General features: G+C 31.5%; 1 protein-coding gene across 1 annotated transcript; it reads right to left on the bottom strand.

Moving 5' to 3' along the window:
• Window positions 1-14,946: 14,946 nt before the first annotated feature.
• Window positions 14,947-15,682, bottom strand: LOC145318215 (serine/threonine-protein kinase TNNI3K-like). The gene has a single exon (XM_080159552.1). The coding sequence runs from the start codon at window positions 15,601-15,603 to the stop codon at window positions 15,070-15,072; it is 534 nt and encodes a 177-aa protein (XP_080015678.1). The 5' UTR covers window positions 15,604-15,682; the 3' UTR covers window positions 14,947-15,069.
• Between the last annotated feature and the right edge of the window lie 2,108 nt (window positions 15,683-17,790).

The raw sequence follows: 17,790 nt of genomic DNA, 5'->3' as shown, positions 1-17,790 counted from the left end.
ATAAAAATCCCTTCTTTTATTTTTTAGTTGATTACAATATTTTATTGGACTTTAGTTCATTTCTTAAAATTTATAAATTTGCCCAAATTTCAAGTGATTTTTATTTTATTTTACATGTTTAAATATTTTATCTAAAAAATACCTTGTCCAAATTATGTATATTAACCCTGACCTTATCAAGATAGATACATCAATGAACTCATGTGTATTAGAATTATCAATTCTTTTTTAGATATTGGTTTATAAATATACAAGCGGCTCCACTCCAAGGAGACAATTGAGGAAGGGGGGTGGGTGACGACGTTCAACTTCAATTTTAGATTCATAAAGGTGATTTATAATTGGAGGGTAGAGATACCCTTCCCAAAATTAGTTAAATCAATCTCTGGACCTATTAAAGAAGCTTCAATGTATAGGAGAACCATATTGGTTCAGTGGTTAGCGGGAAAAGGTTGTTAGTAGAAGCTTTGCTACTGATAGGCAACACGACAAATTAATAATTTTCAAAAGAGATGGTTCAGAAAAGTAAAAAAAATATTCATACTAAGTTTTCATAGATTTTTTTGTATCTTGGTATAAAGGAGAAAATTCTCATTTCAATAGTTAAAAAACAAGTATGACAACAACCATAAAAATCAGACAGACGGACAAACGAACATAAACACTTATAGACTTTCAGCACTTGAAGAAACGGACAACACATTGGAACTACTATAACACTGTAATCCATTCGTTTATCTAACTTTTATCAATTTTCAAATAAAACTTTATGGCTGTAAATTTGGTGAAAAATTTCATTTTCCACAGATGTAATTTTCAAATAGCGAGAAGACATTTTATATAATAGATGTAGAAAAGAGATTTAAAGTGTGGTGTTAATAGTTGGATGTATTTTTGCGCAGAAAAGTCATGCAGTTTTAAAGCTTTAAATACCGAAGAAGAAGCTAAAAAGCGAGTAATACACAATAACTTATAGAGAAGTTTCGCTTCTAAATTTTTTTTTATTTTTAGAACGAAAAATATTTTTTTTTTACGTGAATATCTACTACATCTATTCCCACAACAGTTCTTCTATAAAGTTCAAAAAAGGTTTAAAAATTGGTTGAACTGTGTGGGTATGGGTGTGAGTGTGTGTAAGTGTGTGTGTGTGTGTGTGTGTGTGTATGCTATGTTAGGAATGTTGTATAAAAAAAGAGTATCACAATTCACACGAAAAACCCTCTACTCATTAACGAATCCTTTTTTTAACAAAATAGTGACTTCGCCCCCAGCCTGCAGCTAAACTATAAGAAATTAAACAACAAGGGATCACCCTGCTATGGTTTTTGTTCACAAATAATATTTGGTACATTATGTGCTGTAAAAAAACAGCTCAAGGTAATATTGACGAAAGAATCGATATCTTTAAAAAGTAACTCATAGAGCCGCTATGCTTTTAAGCTTATACGTTGTTAGAGGAATCCAAAGTTTTAAATCAAAAGATATTCTATCAGAGCAAATAATAACAAATTGAAGGACAGGCGGATGTACACAGCCGCTCAATTTAGAATAACTGTGCTTATAAAAATGCTACTTAAAGATAATATCGAAAATAACAGGGCTCGGCAGCCATGCATCAACTGCGACTAAGCCTCCAATTAAAACCTGTTTGGATGTTTTGAATTCTTTTTAATAGAGGGATTGCTAAATTTAGGTTAGGTTTAGACTTCCAGCTATTTTTTAAAATTGATTTCATTGATGCTTACGGGCGGCCGACTCGGGCCGCCGAGCCCTGGACATAAATACGTCACAATATAAAGATTTTAATTATAAAGAATATATTTTTGTGCAATTAAAATTATCCATATGAAAATGGATGACATATTTTAATATACATCTGTCAATAATACGTTAAAATCGTTCATTTTTTTAGACCGACATGCAGTCCATAAAAATTAGTGAACTATGTTTTATGGCTTGTTTTAAATGAAAAAAATAGGAACGTTCTCAGTCTGTTGTGAACAAGACATTTTTTCTAGTTATTTTCGCGCCTGGTGTGTTCATTTTTGTCCCTGTTTACTGTTTAATATTATACGCTGCAAGGCAAACAAAACAGTAAACTCTGAAAGTGCGAATATGAAATGAAACTGAAAGAGGGAACACATTTTCACATAGTTTGAAATTGACAAGGAAACTTTTGTCTGGGAAAGAATCTAATTGTGCCACCATATGGACGAGCACACTGCTAAGCACGGTGACATTGTGTTGACTTGTAATTTAGGTAAAAATGACATTTAATAAAAGTGGTTACAACTGACATTCTGTCACAATTAGCTAAAAAAGTTAACCAGGATGATATTAACATGACCAAACTTGATCAACCTACATAATATATTACCTTATTTTTATTGTAATTTTATATATGTTGTGTTGATATACAGCTAAAATATCCAGAAGTAGTAAAGCATAAAAGTATCATGAAGGACAAACGGACACAGTGAACTGTAGAGTAGATGTTGAATGGTTATGAGAAAGTGGTTTAGAAAGACATAATATTAGAAGTCTAACCTTAATAGCAGCCTAGAAAATCCTACTACGGACTGATAGATAGACATACAAAGTGAATTACAGAGTAGCTACGCCTATAAATTTTTACATGGTTACTACTATTTTCAAATATTTTTGATAACAAAGAAATCCTACAATCTGTCCTTGTTGGTCTGCATGAAATATGTACAGGATGATATGTACTGTCATATTTAATAGGAAAATGTTCAAGATTTGATTTGAAACAAAATCCATATCTTAAGATAGAGTTAAACAAGGATGACAACATCCATAAGTAGCGAAGCACAAAAAATCGTTGATGGGAATACGTACAGGTAGATTTAAAAGGTTTTTACTAAAATAAAGAATAGATTTATTGGATAAAATAAACATGAAACCTTGTTTTATTTTGCATGATGACGATGGTCAAAGTAAATTATATTAAAGATGCTCATAACAATAGGAAAAATTATTATGATACTGAAATCCCATAAAATTTTGAAAATTGCATCAAAATAAACAAAGATATGGGGAAATATGTAAAACATATAAAAATAGCCAAAAACCTGATAAAAGGCAGTCTGGCCGTCATGGTAGTTTTATTAAAACGACAAAAAATTTAATTTTTAAATCCTTAACTTAAAAATTTGGAAAATCGGACCATATACACTGAAGATATGGAAAAAAGTGTTAAATATATAAAAATAGCCTAAAACCTGCCAAAAAGGCAGTCTGGCCGTCATGGTTATTTTGTTTAAAAGACGGGAAATTTAATTTTGATATCTATAACTGAAAAATTTTGAAAATCAGACTATAAACACTGAAGATATGGAGAAAAATGTTAAATATATAAAAAAACAGCCTAAAACCTGCTAAAAAGGCAGTCTGGCCGTCATGATTGTTTTATTTAAAAGACGGGAAATTTAATTTTGATATCTATAACTGAAAAATTTTTGAAAATCGGACCATAAACACTGAAGATATGGAGAAAAATGTGAAAAAAATAAAAATAGCCTAAAACCTGCTAAGAAGGCAGTCTGGCCTTCATGGTTGTTCCTTTAAACGACGGGAAATTTAATTTTGATATCTGTAACTGAAAAAATTTTGAAAATCGGACCATAAACACTGAAGATATGGAGAAAAATGTGAAAAATATAAAAATAGCCTAAAACCTGCTAAAAATCGGTCAGAACGCCAATGATGTTTTATAGTCAATTGTGCTCCTTAATGATGGGAATGATGTCAAAAAATTTCAGCATTCTATCTTTTATAGGAGCTGAGTAAATCCCATTTCCCCCATAGCGTTACGGACTGACTGACGGACGGACTGACTGACGGACTGACGGACTGACGGACGGACAAAGTGAATTATAGAGTAGCTTCGCTACTAAAAATGAAATCCTTTCTAAAATTCAACAGAAAATTATATCATTTAACTCCATTTGAGTAAAACAAATCCTACAATGCAATGACTAAAATGTGGCTTAAATATTTTTAAAAGCGAAGCCTCTCTATAATTAGGGTAGGTCCGTCCGTATGTCCGTGACGGATAGCTTTTATTGTTAATTTAGGCTTGTTAGAATTGTCCTATCGATTTCAAACTTTGCATGGTGATTCCTGTAGTAGTTAGGTACAATTTAGAAAGCGTAGCAACTCTATAATCATTACAAGAATGTCCATACGTCAATTTTAAAGATGTTGATTTTATTTACTTTTTTATCAACAAATTTTTATGTGATATAATTATCCGATTGATCTGATTTTTAGTATATTGATTCCTGGGACAACAAAGTATAATATTATATTCGAAGCAACTCTATAATAAAGTCCTAAAAATGTAAGTATGTCCATAAACTTTATTCTGTATCAAGCAGTTTTTCAACAAATTTTGTGTCGACTCTTATACATTTATATTCTGATTATTCAGTTCTGACACTATACAAGTGTTAATATCCGTTTGTCCTACCGTTTCAGTGCTTTGCTTTTATGGATGTTGGCATCCTTGTTATGAAAATTTTAGATATGTTGATATAGAGCTAATAAAAGGATGAAAATATCTAGAAGTAGTGAAGCATAAAAGTATCATGAAGGACAAACTGACATAGTGTATTATAGAGTAGATGTTGAATGTTCAAGAACAAGAGGATCAGAACAAGAATATATATAATAGTTAATCACGAAACCTTTAATATTAATATATAAATGTCTTTTGCAGGATGACCGACATTTGTAAAAAGGATGCTCTTTAGAAGTCTAACCTTAATAGCTATTTTTAATTCCATTTTATTAAAACAAATCCTACAATGACTAAAATGTGACTTAAATATTTTTAAAAGCGAAGCCCTTCCAAAATGAGGGTAGGTCCGTCCGTACGTCCGTGACGGATAGCTTTTATCGTTAATTTAGGCATGTTAGAATTGTCCTATCGATTTCAAACTTTGCATGGTGATTCCTGTAATAGCTAGGTACGATTTAAAAAGCGTAGCAACTCTATAATCATTACTAGAATGTCCGTACGTCCATTTTTAACATGTTGATTGTTAACCTTTTTAACAACTAATTTTCATTTGATAAAATTATCCAATTGTTCTGATTTTTGAAATACTGATTCCTATAACAACAAAATACAATATCATAAGCAAAGCATCTCAATAATCAAGGTTTAAAAATGTAAGCATGTCCTTAAAGAATATCCTGTATTTAAGCAGTTTTTCAACAAATTTACTTACAATCTTCAACTTTTATTAATTTATATTATGATTATTCAGTTCTGACACTCTACAAGTGCTAATGTCCGTTTGTCCTACCGTTTTAGAGCTTCGCTTTTATGGATTATGTCATCCTTGTTTTTATGTGTGTATCCTTGAATCATGCTGTTATTCTTTTACATATAGATGTACAGAGTGAGTTAATGATTAATTATGCGATCGGACCCAAGTTACAGAGAAGCTGTGCAACCCTATAATGCTACACATGTGTGTACTTAAACTTATAATTTTCACAAAAATTCAACAATTCCCAAAAAAGTGTGAGTAAAATTTTCAACAGTTTAATGTTATAAAGGTAGCTTTAAGCTTTTATCTGATGAAAGGCTGGGAAAAAATATAGAACAGTTTTTAAACGAATAGATTGAAATTAATCATTGTTGTTTTATTCTGTTTTTAAAAGCGATGCAACTCTTGAAGTCACTATAGTCCGTTTTCCATCTTTTATTTCTTAGATCATGCTCCCCCCTTTCCATAAATTTTAAAAAATCTTAGTTTGTCTTTCCTCCCTCTTGTCTTTTTTCATTTTTTCCTGTGAAAACTATCAGCTAGCGAGTGGACAATGGGCTGTTTATTCAGTAGTCCCCAAATTCTTATAAATAACGTTTATTTATTCGTTGGCTTAACAACTTTGGGGACTAAATTTGATTGGTTGATTCATTAAGTTGAGTGTCCAAACGATTCATCCAACATTGAGTATGTACATCAATTTATAGGCCTTTGACTTATCCCTTAAGATCCATGGAAAACTATAGTCATTCAATCGAATTAAACTGATTTTTCATTGACTGTATGTTATCAAAAATAAAATGATCTTGTGTGACATTTTCTACATGACATTTTTGGCCATATTTTTTAAATGTCAGAATATAAAAGTGACCAAGGCTGACATATTAAGTTAATGCGTAACAGCACAAAAGGTAGACATTGATTGTCACATACTTAAATATAGGGTTTATTTTTTAAAAATCTTTTTTTTAAGAACCGGACTGAAAAAGTTCCCGTGAGAAATGATTGAAAATTGCACGAAACTGAATCTAAATCTGATAAAGACAAATGTTAATTTTTATAATTTAAAACTTAGTGCCATGATTTCAGGTTTATTGAAGCAACGGGAATAGAGATTGTGGCTAGATCTGGGAAAATTAAAGTTTTATAATGGATAGAGTATTAAAACCTTTAGACTTTTAAACAGATAAATTTTTATATTAGAACCATAAGTGATACTGTAAAAAAAAAGTAATTTTTATTTCAATAATGATAATTTTTTAGTCAGCCAAATTTATTTTGATTATTGTATTTATGAATATTAAATTATAAGGAGTTTTACATAAGTCGTCTTTGTATTCCACTTTAAATTTGATCTAATTTGTAAAGAAATCATAATTTATACAATGATAACATAAGGCCATTGACTTAGATGGCTAACTGGTGCTATAGCTGCGGATTATATTCACTGCAGTTGATATACACGGCAACTAGCTGCTGGATATGAATGCGGCTGCTTGATTAGAAATATTCAGGCTCAATGTTTTTCTTGAAAGGTAGGAGCTTTTTAAAAACTTATTTGGCATGTTGACAACAGCGAAAAAATACTTCCTAACAGCTAAAATCTAATATTTAGCTGCTTCATTCAAGGATCTGTTTTTATTAATTATTATCAATACAAACATTCAACTACATACAAGAGATTAAAAATATTGTTGTGTATGCCTAACAAAATTCAATCATCTTAATCCAAAATTGATAAATGTGAAGTTTTGATAAATATTATGAGAATCCACATTTTTGAAAACCAATTAATCCCACCGACAACCTTCCCCACTTGATCTCTGTTGTTTTCAATTTGGTCTTTTCACTCAAACCTGTTTCTTGACCACCGTAAAACCTTTGTTTTACCTAACATAACCTTAAAATAAGCATCATTTTTATCATCAAATTCTTTGCGGTCCGGATGCAATGCGGGGGAAACCACCTGCAATTTAAATAAATTGTTTTTGTAATAATCCTATTTGGCTAAATCTAAATCTGCAGGTTAGACAGGTTCTATTAAAAATAATCCCATATCAAGTATATGTACTCAGGGATCTTGAAGGACAAGACAATGGATAAAAAAAATTTATGTTCATTCACAAAGGATATGATTTTGAACACTGCTAATTTGAACCAAGCAATCAAGATTTAATAGAAGCTTCCAAAAATTTTAAGCAAACACGAATGAGAAAACATGTTTAAAATAAAAATAACAAAGTAAAAAGACTAAAAAATACCAGAGAAATATTACCCCTGAATTTGAGAGGGGTAGCAGCAAATAACCCAAAGTTTTTAAGCCATCAAATATGAGAACGTGTTCATAAAAATATTAATAATTTGCAGTCCAATGGCTTCTCCCTCCCTCCAACAAAAGTGATAAAAATTACGAAGGGAGGGGGAGACGAAAAAACAGTAAGAAGAAAACCTAGAGCAGACATATTTAACTACTTATACAGCTGATTCATAGAGTAGCTCCGCTCTAAAAATTGACCAATCATGCGACAAATCCGCTGAGATTAAAATGTTTAAACATTTGGTTCCCAAGAGGATTCAATTACATACAAAATTTTAAGAAAAAAATGACCAAAAATAAAAAGGTTTAAGGAAACTGACACTTTTTAAAGTCAAAACAATTTTCTTATAAAAACTAGTGGCTGCGCCACTAGCGGCCTCAAGTAAACCTTAAAGAATGGAAGAGCTAATTCAAATGGTCTATCCATCTAATTTTAAACTAGTTTTAATAATTCTTAAAATGATAATTATTTAATCCTTGTACTATTCTTGTGAAGGTTTTGGTTGTTTTATAGAGATTGAAGGGTTGTTAGGGAATTGTCCTCCTTTTGAAATAGCAAAAATTCAATTAATTTTCCACATAAAAAAATAAAATCCCCTAAAAGTGAGGGACAAAGTCACAGATAGATAGATATTAGTTAAAGGTAATATTTTTTCTTTTGCATAATTTGCAAAAAAAAGTTAATATATGTAAAATTGGCATGAATTAAATGAGGTGAACCCATCCCAGGGTGTCTAATTAAAAATTCAAATTTATGTCTAACGATAAACTTCATAGGGAGATATTAAAATTTATTCTGTTTGCCTCTGTATGGGAAAAAATATAATAAGTAGCTCTTCAATAGGAAAAATGCAAATAAAATACATCAATTTATAAATTGTTTAATATTCAACTGAAATATTTGTTATACAACAGATTTTAAATTTTATATGTAAATCATATCTTAGTTAAATTCATTCGGTAAAATAATATTAAATGGAAACATGCCTTAAATTCAGCTTTTACCAACAATGAATTTAATTCGAAAAAAAATCACGAAACCTATACGTGTTTTTCAGCTGTCGTTGGGGGGCAACATTGCCATTGCCATTTGCCACCCAAATATTATTTTTAATTTTTTTCGCTTGTTTGTTATACCTATTCCTGGCATAAATTCATAAAGTTTTCAAATAGTTTTTAAATGGTAGAATCCAACACCAGTCAGGGATCTAAAGGGATAAGACAATGGCCGATAAATTGATGTGCATCACCAATAATAACACAAAAAATATACTTTCTGTAGATTACAATTAGTGGTTGAAATGTTTGGACATTAGACAAAAAGTTTATGATTTTTTGTAGCGGAGACACTTTGTAGTTTTCTTTTGTCCATTCATATGCCCGTTCGTCTGTCTACTCGTAAGGCTATGGGGGAAAAAAGATTTTCACAGCTGGTATTTTAGCTAGACCTTTGATTTTGTCAATATTCCCATTATTATGAAGCAACTTTAAGTGTAAATATATCCATGTCATTCAGGTTTTTTGAGGCAGCTTTGATGTTATTTTTTTATTCCACAGCTGATTTCAACATATGTTTTTCTCAATAAAGTTCACCTAAAAAGCACACTTTTACTTACAAATGGTGAAACCAAAATATTACGATGCTTACATATGTTACATGAAGATAATATACATTTTAAAATATTTATGTATACACTTGGGGCGTACATAAACTTTATAATAAGGGGGTTAGGGGTGGCCAATATTCTGTTGATTCCACCTCCTATCCTCTTAATATATCCAAGGGAAACCACCCATCCTGTTGAACTTGGAACCATGTCATTGATATGTGTCGATTTCTTAACATTTAAAAAAATGAATTATTAATATGATCTTTTAATATCCATACTCCATGTTTACGTCGACATTATGTCAAATTATGATTAAAATCTTATATCAATATAATATGAGCAGCAAAGTTGAGCAAGCCCCCCCCCCCCCCCCCCATGTATTGTAAACGCCCTGATATATGTAGGATACATTTTTTAAGCACAAAGTTGAGCAGGTCTCCCTCCCCCCTCCCCCCCCCCATGTAAACGCCCTTATATATGTAGGATACATTTTATGAAAACAAAGTTAAGCAGGTCTCCAGCCCCCCCCCCCCCCTCCCCATGTAAACGCCCTGATATATGTAGGATACATATTATAAGCACAAAGTTGAGCAGGTCCCCCTGCCCCCCCCCCCCATGTAAACGCCCTTATATATGTAGGATACATATTATGAGCACAAAGTGGAGCAGGTCTCCCTCCCCCCTTCCCCCCCATGTAAACGCCCTGATATATGTAGGATACATATTATGAGAATACGCTGCATATTTCCCATGACTCCGTAGCTAATGTATTTTCAAATAATACAAGTTCTCAGCATTGCTAATAGCGCAGATACTCTAGAATTATTATTTCTCGTATTCATTCGAATCCGGTGGATAGGAACCGGTTCTCATCCATACGAAAAAACTATGTCTAGCATCGTATTATATCCAGTTTTCTACGAATATAAAAATGTACAATCATAAGATTAATTGGATTTAATCTTATAATTGTACATTCTATATCCGCGGAAAGCCGTTTATAATACGATGAAAGAAATAACTATTAACAATAGTTTGTCCGTCAATATATCTTAGAATATACAATTTAAAACACTAATTCATTAATATATTAAATAAAACATATACCAGACAAACAATAAAAATGCTAAGAAAGTATCCGTTGAACTACAACTGGTTCTGAGCCATACTGAAATATTATGTTTCGTATCGTATTCTAGACAATTTTTCTACTAATAATAAAATTGATACCAGTTTTTTATGCCTAGTATTTGGCACCTCAGGGCCAAAAAACTGGAATTAATTTAAAGTTACTATCCGCGGAAAACAGTCTATAATACGATTATATATTCCCAATTAAGAACCATTACTTTGGACAAAACTATTCTTGTTAAGTCTTTAAATAGAAATAAAAACAATATGCTTAAAAGTTTTAGAATTTTTATTGATTATTTATTACATATTATACCACATGAAAAAAATCATACAATAAAGAAAACCAGTAAAAATGGGTTAACCGCAATTTTTAGTTATAAAAACAGTAATAGTCTGTAATAAAATTAAATAAAAAAACTTTGTTAAAAATTAATTGTGATGTATTGACGTAAATACAGGTCTTAGTTATATAGTAGCTCCGCTACATATAAGCAATAAAAGTGCTTTAAATTCCCCTTCTATACAGACTTATTGCATTGTTTTTAACGATAGAAAGGTATTTAAAATGCCTAAAAATTTCTATAATTTTACACAAATCATCTTTGAATGGACTAAAAAGTAAATACGTTAAACTAATCTTACAACTATAGAGTAGCTTTGCTTTCATAAGTGAGAAATTATGGTTGGATAAACAAACAATGTAAAAAAAAATTATAGGCCTGGGAAAGACCCTCCCCAAAATAATAATTTTATTGCTAATTTTTATATCATATAGGGGAGGGTAACCCCTATCTCGGCCTAGGGGCGAAGCACTATAATTCTATAAAGGCCTGGGAACAATGATTTCATTTATGATCTCGGATATACTTTTAAACTCTTCCCATCAACTTCCACCCCCTACCCACGCCCCTTTACTAACCCTTCCCTTTATGATAAACCTTCTCTATTATCTATTATTATTTCCTCCCCCCCCCTTATTCTATATTTTCTCTTCCCAGAGACATTATGGGAAATATAATTTCACACGCCCCATCCCCCCCCCCGTTCCCTACTCTTATGTTAGTTCCCTAATATATTAATATCTATAACAGTACCGTATTTTAGAATTGTTAAATGACTTTAACACCCCTTTCTTTCTAACAATCATAAAATACATTAAAACACAAGAATTAGTGATGAGATTCATTTATCTTGCATTGTCCTATCAATCCTTCCCTTAAATTTGCCGCCAGAAAGTTTTAAAACATTTTCTTAAAGAAAAATTTAAGTATGTAGAATTTCTTAATGTGTATTTGGAAAATGTAATGTTTAACTCACTTTAATAACGACCCTTTGTGAACTCACTAATAAGACAGACAGATGTAACTAGATTGTAGATCCCCTACTAAAAAGTGCAAAGGGCGATCCTGTCTCTTATAAATATGTGAAAGGTGTTAACCCTGTGTATCCATAATGCACACACACACACACACAATAGGCATGTTAACTCTAACTAAATATCCCATACAAGAGAACATAATAATAATAACAAGGATGGTACAACATATACATGAAAGCGAAGCTTATCATATCTTTTCAGGCTTATTTTTGAAATACTTTGCGTATGGTATTTTGCTTGATCGTTCTTTGAATCATTATCTCAAAAAGCTAATAAATAAAATAAAAAGGATGAAATTTATCGTCAGAAAAATTTGATAGTTATTTCTCGCATCGTATTATAAACGGCTTTCCGCGGATATAGAATGTACAATTATGAGATTAAAACTAGTTTTTTTAGCCCCGAGGTGCCGAAGGCACCGGCTAAAAAAACTGGTTTTAATCTTATGATTGTACATTTTTATATTCGTAGAAAGCTGGATATAATACGATGCTAGGCATAGTTTTTTCGTATTCATGAGAACCGGTTCCTATCCACCGGATTCAAATGAATACGAGAAATATAATTAATATTATGTGGAGAAAAAGACTTTTTATTATGATTTCAACACTTTCTAAATTACACCTGTTACAGGAATCATCACAGTTTGAAATTGGTAGGGCAAGGGAAATATTAAAGCTCTCAATTACGTACAGTCGTATGAGCAGACCCTAAATATCGAAAAGATTCGCTTCTATTAACCCCTTCCCCCAAATAACTTGCCCATGAAATGGATGTTCAGTTGATGTTATTCAAATAATTGTAAATCAATGGGAACCGTATTTGGATTTTTTTTTGTATTATATTTCTATAATTCCTTTATTATTTGTAAGTTTCCCATACATTTCATACTCATATATATGTGAATTTACCAATAAATATGAGCATCAAAATAAAAGGCTATTATATTTATTATAAAACTTTTGTGTATAGTTACAGTATTTTATTCAAAGACATTTATAAATAAAATAGGCAGTATTAAAAGTATAAATATTTTAGATGAAGACACAAAAACAGCTAAATAGCGAGCACACATCAAGCATTTGAAAAAATTTACTAAAACTATTGGATCCCTATCTTGCTTAGCTACTAAGAAAATTTATGCGGACCTGCGACTACAGACTCTAGAGAAGTATTGCTTCTATCAAGAGTATTTGCAGAATTCATATGTTCAGAAATTATAAAAGAGAGGGCATTTATTTACTAGTTATTATATTTCCTTCATCAGACAGACAAACGATAGCGTAAGTTATTAAGCAGATGCTTATTTGGTCCGATGCATCTATACATAAAAATCTGTTTTTATCTATTAATAGCAAATCAAATCGTTATGGAAGAACAAAATTATTAGTTATGTGCCATCCCTTCTAGAAACAGTGATGGGAGGCTAAAGCAATGGCAGAATAGGGATTTGCCTTTAAATTTAACCTTTCATATTTGTTTGAAATCTTATGGAGCTTTAGACGCAGTCGCTTGAATCTGAAGGGGACAGCAACTGGTCTAAAGCCACCCAACGCTATAAAAATGGACAAACAACAAAAGTAACGTTCATCGACTTCACACCTAGACTCTAGTAAGGGATTAACTATTGACCTATTGTTGCATGGTCAGGTCGTTGGCCTATAACTACCCTAGACTCTATTGTAAAATATAAACTCAGATGCAAAATCTTGTTCCATATTTCATAAAACGACAAGTAAAATTTAGCAAAGCTTTTCTTATTTAATAATTTATTCCTTTAAGAACAAACTATACATAATTAAATCACATAGTCTTGAATTATTAATATATACAGTTTATAAAATAGCACATAAATTGTTAATAACAAGCGATATTATAATATATTGTAAAAAAATTAACTACTTATATTTGGAGACAGTTTGAAAATCAAATACTAAAATATTTTGTGTTGTCTTTATATTTCAAAACAAAATTAATAAACTAATTTTTAGCGTCCTGTCTTTAGCTGCTAAAATGAGCATCGAAATTTGAGCAAAATTGTCACCTTTAAAGCATTCATAATAGATGTTAAAAAGAAAGAAATTTTCTTTAAGGAAAATGAACTCAGGGCAACCTTGGAAATAAATTTCATCTAGAAAAATAGCAAGACAATGGGCGAAGTATTTCGGGAATTTGCAAAAAAAATTGCATGATCTGAATCATTTTTTACATAACATTTAGTACAAATATCACTATCTATTAGATTCCATTTGAATAATTTTGTACAACTTACCAGTGTACGTATGTATTGTTTAAAAAGGAATCCTTTATAATATAAAGTTATAGGTAGATCAAGAACAATCTTAAAACTATTTTGAAAACTTTCAATATCTGGAAACCATTTTTATCTACCTTTCTAGTTTCTATTGAAGGATGAATACTAGCAATTTTTTTCTTATGCATTTGTTTGAAAAAAAGCGAAAAAATTGATGGTGTCTCATATATAAAAAAGAGTTTTTTCTGCATTTTTATTCTTATGCAAAGATAAACATTGTAAGGAACTAAACTCAAACTCATTTGAAATGTTTATAACAACCTCTTTTAGTTTTGCATAAATTTCCTGGTGATTGGCTAAATTTTCTATCAAATTTTCTTTAATAACAGGAATATAAAGATATTTTTGCTGAATTGTTATACTTTTTAATATAGAAGCAATAGTCTTTAAATTACATCTATCAAGGATTATACTTTCTCTACTGCTAAATTTAATGTCTTTAGACCAATAGGATGAAGTAATGGGCGATAGCAAAAATGTCTTTGGATTTTTTTCTAACTCTTCTAGAAAAATTTTAGGTTTTTTAAACATTGTTTTCCCCTGAGGTGGGTATAAAGACATAAATTTATTACTGTATTTTTTCAACATATTAGAGCCAAAGTTCTTAATAGAAGAAATAGGTACATGCTTTTGTTTTAGAATTATAGCTAGATTTGAATTAGGGTATTCAACAAATAATTGTAAATGTGGGTACATAATTTACCCTCCTTTTCAATGTTCTTATTAGAAATGTGCACATTAACACTGTGTTTTGCGATCTGTCAGACATACTCTAGTTACAGAGTACCTGTGCTGCTAAAGTTATAGAATCCTTGCTTGTCCATTTGGTTTTCATTAGTTTAAAGTAAGCTAAGAAGCAGAGCGTAAATTAATAAAAAATTAAGACAAACATATAAATAGATCAAAATTTATTTTATATAAATACAATACATTTATAATAATAATCAATATATCAAATTTGTTGATTTCTTCCAGTTCTGAATGAATATTAATATCACAATTTTAAAGTAAATTCTTTATGAAGATCTGATGGACATAAGATATCTCATGAGTTTGATGTTGCCAGAGAAAGATGCCATGTGGAAGGCAGACCAGCCGTCCCGCGAGGTCAACCTGGGATCTGCTCCGAACCTGATGAGCGTGGCGGCCACCTCAACGTCGCCGCTGCCTGTTTGGCAGAGACGGTGCAGTGGAGTTACTCCATCCTCACCGTATTGATTGATGTTTATCTTATCGCTGTTCTCCGCTAGAAACTCTTTGAGGTCGTGGGTTTTGGTGGCTGTGTCATCCAGCAGGGCCAGCAGTTTGGCCTGCACACTTTCATCAACACTGGCGGTGTGGCGATCCACAGCTGGTCTGTAGACCGGAGAATAAACCGGGAGCACTGTGGATGGCGGCATCGGCAGCAGCCGTGACTCATAGATGGTTCCGCGGTAGCACGGCCGCTTATTGTTGACGCTGGTTATATAGTTTCTGTGCTCGTCGGCCTTGCGTTTTAGGGCAAGCTTCTTGTTGATCTCTGATGGAGTTTTTATGCTTAAAGCAATCATTTTTAACTTTTTACTTAATAAATTTTAATTTTAAACACAGTGTATATAAGTGTGTTGTGGCTCTGATGGAAACTTAATTCTTACTGGACTTTGCCCTTTGGTTACATGGGAAACAGCGACGTCAGATTATCAATGTTCACTACTTTAAATAAATATTCCCCTCCATTTTAACAACATTGTCAAATGAATTAATAGTTATTCATTTCTTTCAAAATATAATCAATTTGTATATTTAAAAGAAAATTCTGTACTATTTCTAATATTTTGAATAAAAATACTGATATTTTCGATTATTGATTTTATAATATTGTTCAACGAAAACTTTATTTTCAAAAATGAAACAAGACAAATTTTTGGTCTTAATATCATTGTTTTATTTTGTGTTAAATTATTTAATAATCATGATAATGAATGACGTATTGATATATTCCGTATAAAATAAATTATTTTTAAAGCAGTGCGCTGATTGTTATTTTCAGGCATCCCTGTTTTGTGCGTCCGTTTTGCGTTAAAAATGTATGGGAGGGTGGGAAGGGGTGGGAGGAAGGAGAAAGGAAGATAATAGAGGGGAGGGGGGAAGGGGGGGAGGCAAGAATACCCACCCAATAATATTACAACACTGAAACGATGGATAGAAGCAAATTCCGGATTTTTATCTTATTTTTCCTCTCAAAATTTTGTTTAAAATATGCACTAACTTTCAAATATAGATTTAAAATTAAAAATATAACAAAAACTTTTGGAGGTGAGTTTCTTTCTAGGAGCGATTAAAGGGTGTGGTACCTTCCCTCAAAATAGTTATAAACCTTCCCAGTACCTATGAGAAGCTACATTGCAAAGGAGAACCATATCGGTACAACATTTAGGGATATTTTTGGTACAAACAGACGGACAGAAAGACGGACAGAAAGATATATTTTATGAAACAATTAAAATCTACAAAGTTTTGTATTCGACACATTTATTCTAGTTTTAATATTTTACATATTTTTTTAAAACAAAAATCTAATTCCGAAATGTTATCGCTGGCTATTATTGAATTGCTTGGGAAAGGAGATGATTGAAGGAGCTTAACAGTGTACGAGGTTTCGTGACTGCTGCAACTTTTATATACTTTATCCGTAGAATATAGTTAGGGAACTCAAAAACCGTGGGAATCAAAATTTAGTGCGTCTATTCATCTCTCCATACCCCTGGCTAATTCCCCTTTCCCCCCATATAGTATACACCTTCCCCTTTCTCTATATATAAAGAATGTGTTAACCGATTTGGGAAAGAATTTAAATTTCTTGGTTGATGTTTTGTGTATGTGTGGTTATGTGTGTGTGTGTGTGCGTGTGTGTGTGTGTGTGTGTGTGTGTGTGTGTGTGTGGGTGTGTTGGTTAGCGTGACTATACGCGAAAAGATTTGACTTTAATTAGGCGTATAAATCAGCATTGAAGATCTTTAAAGAATAAAGTTAAAGAATGGAGGGCCTCTGATTTTTGTTCAGTTTTATTCATATTTTGCAATGTTCTAATTACAAATATTACGAGAAGTAGAACAGTTATTTATTGCTTCGTATTATAGATAGCTTTCCGCTGGGCCAACCAAACTGGTGCAAACAGAACAAACATTATTTTTGTTTAAATTTACACAAATTCACTTTTCACCTAGTAGCTTCGCCCCTAGTTTTTTTCATTTAACATCTTGCTGACACTGAACCGACTGAGTTCTCCATTTGATAGACAGTTTTAGGCCAATTTTCTGCTATTCCTTCTCTAGATGCTAGGGGTGCAACCGCTTGTATACAATTTAACTACATAGATTCCCAAGGGAAGGGGGGAGGGGTAAAGGGGTGATTTTAAGACATCTTATTTTACCCCATCAAATCTTTAAATCTCCTTATTTTACCCCCCTCAAAATAAAAATTTTTATATTATTTTTTTAGTTTATGAATTTTATTTCATGGGCTTTATCCTTTACTGTAAATAAAACCTAATTTTTTTGTCTCCTTTCAAAAATGGTTTATTACATTTTGTTATTTGCTTTTGGTGTACGTCTATTTTTAAACATCTTTTCTTGAAAAGGGTCTTCATCTGATATAACTTGAAGAAAAAAAGAAGAATTATGTCTATCCATTTTTTAAAGTCAAAAATTAAAAAGAATGTCAGGTTTTTTTATTTCATTAGCCAAGCCAATTGACAC

This window comes from Acartia tonsa, chromosome 4 (assembly GCF_053477335.1).
Source record: "Acartia tonsa isolate MP-2025a chromosome 4, ASM5347733v1, whole genome shotgun sequence".
NCBI lineage: Eukaryota > Metazoa > Arthropoda > Copepoda > Calanoida > Acartiidae > Acartia > Acartia tonsa.
Note: the sequence above shows the minus strand (reverse complement) of the source record. Positions and strands in the feature narration are given on the sequence as shown.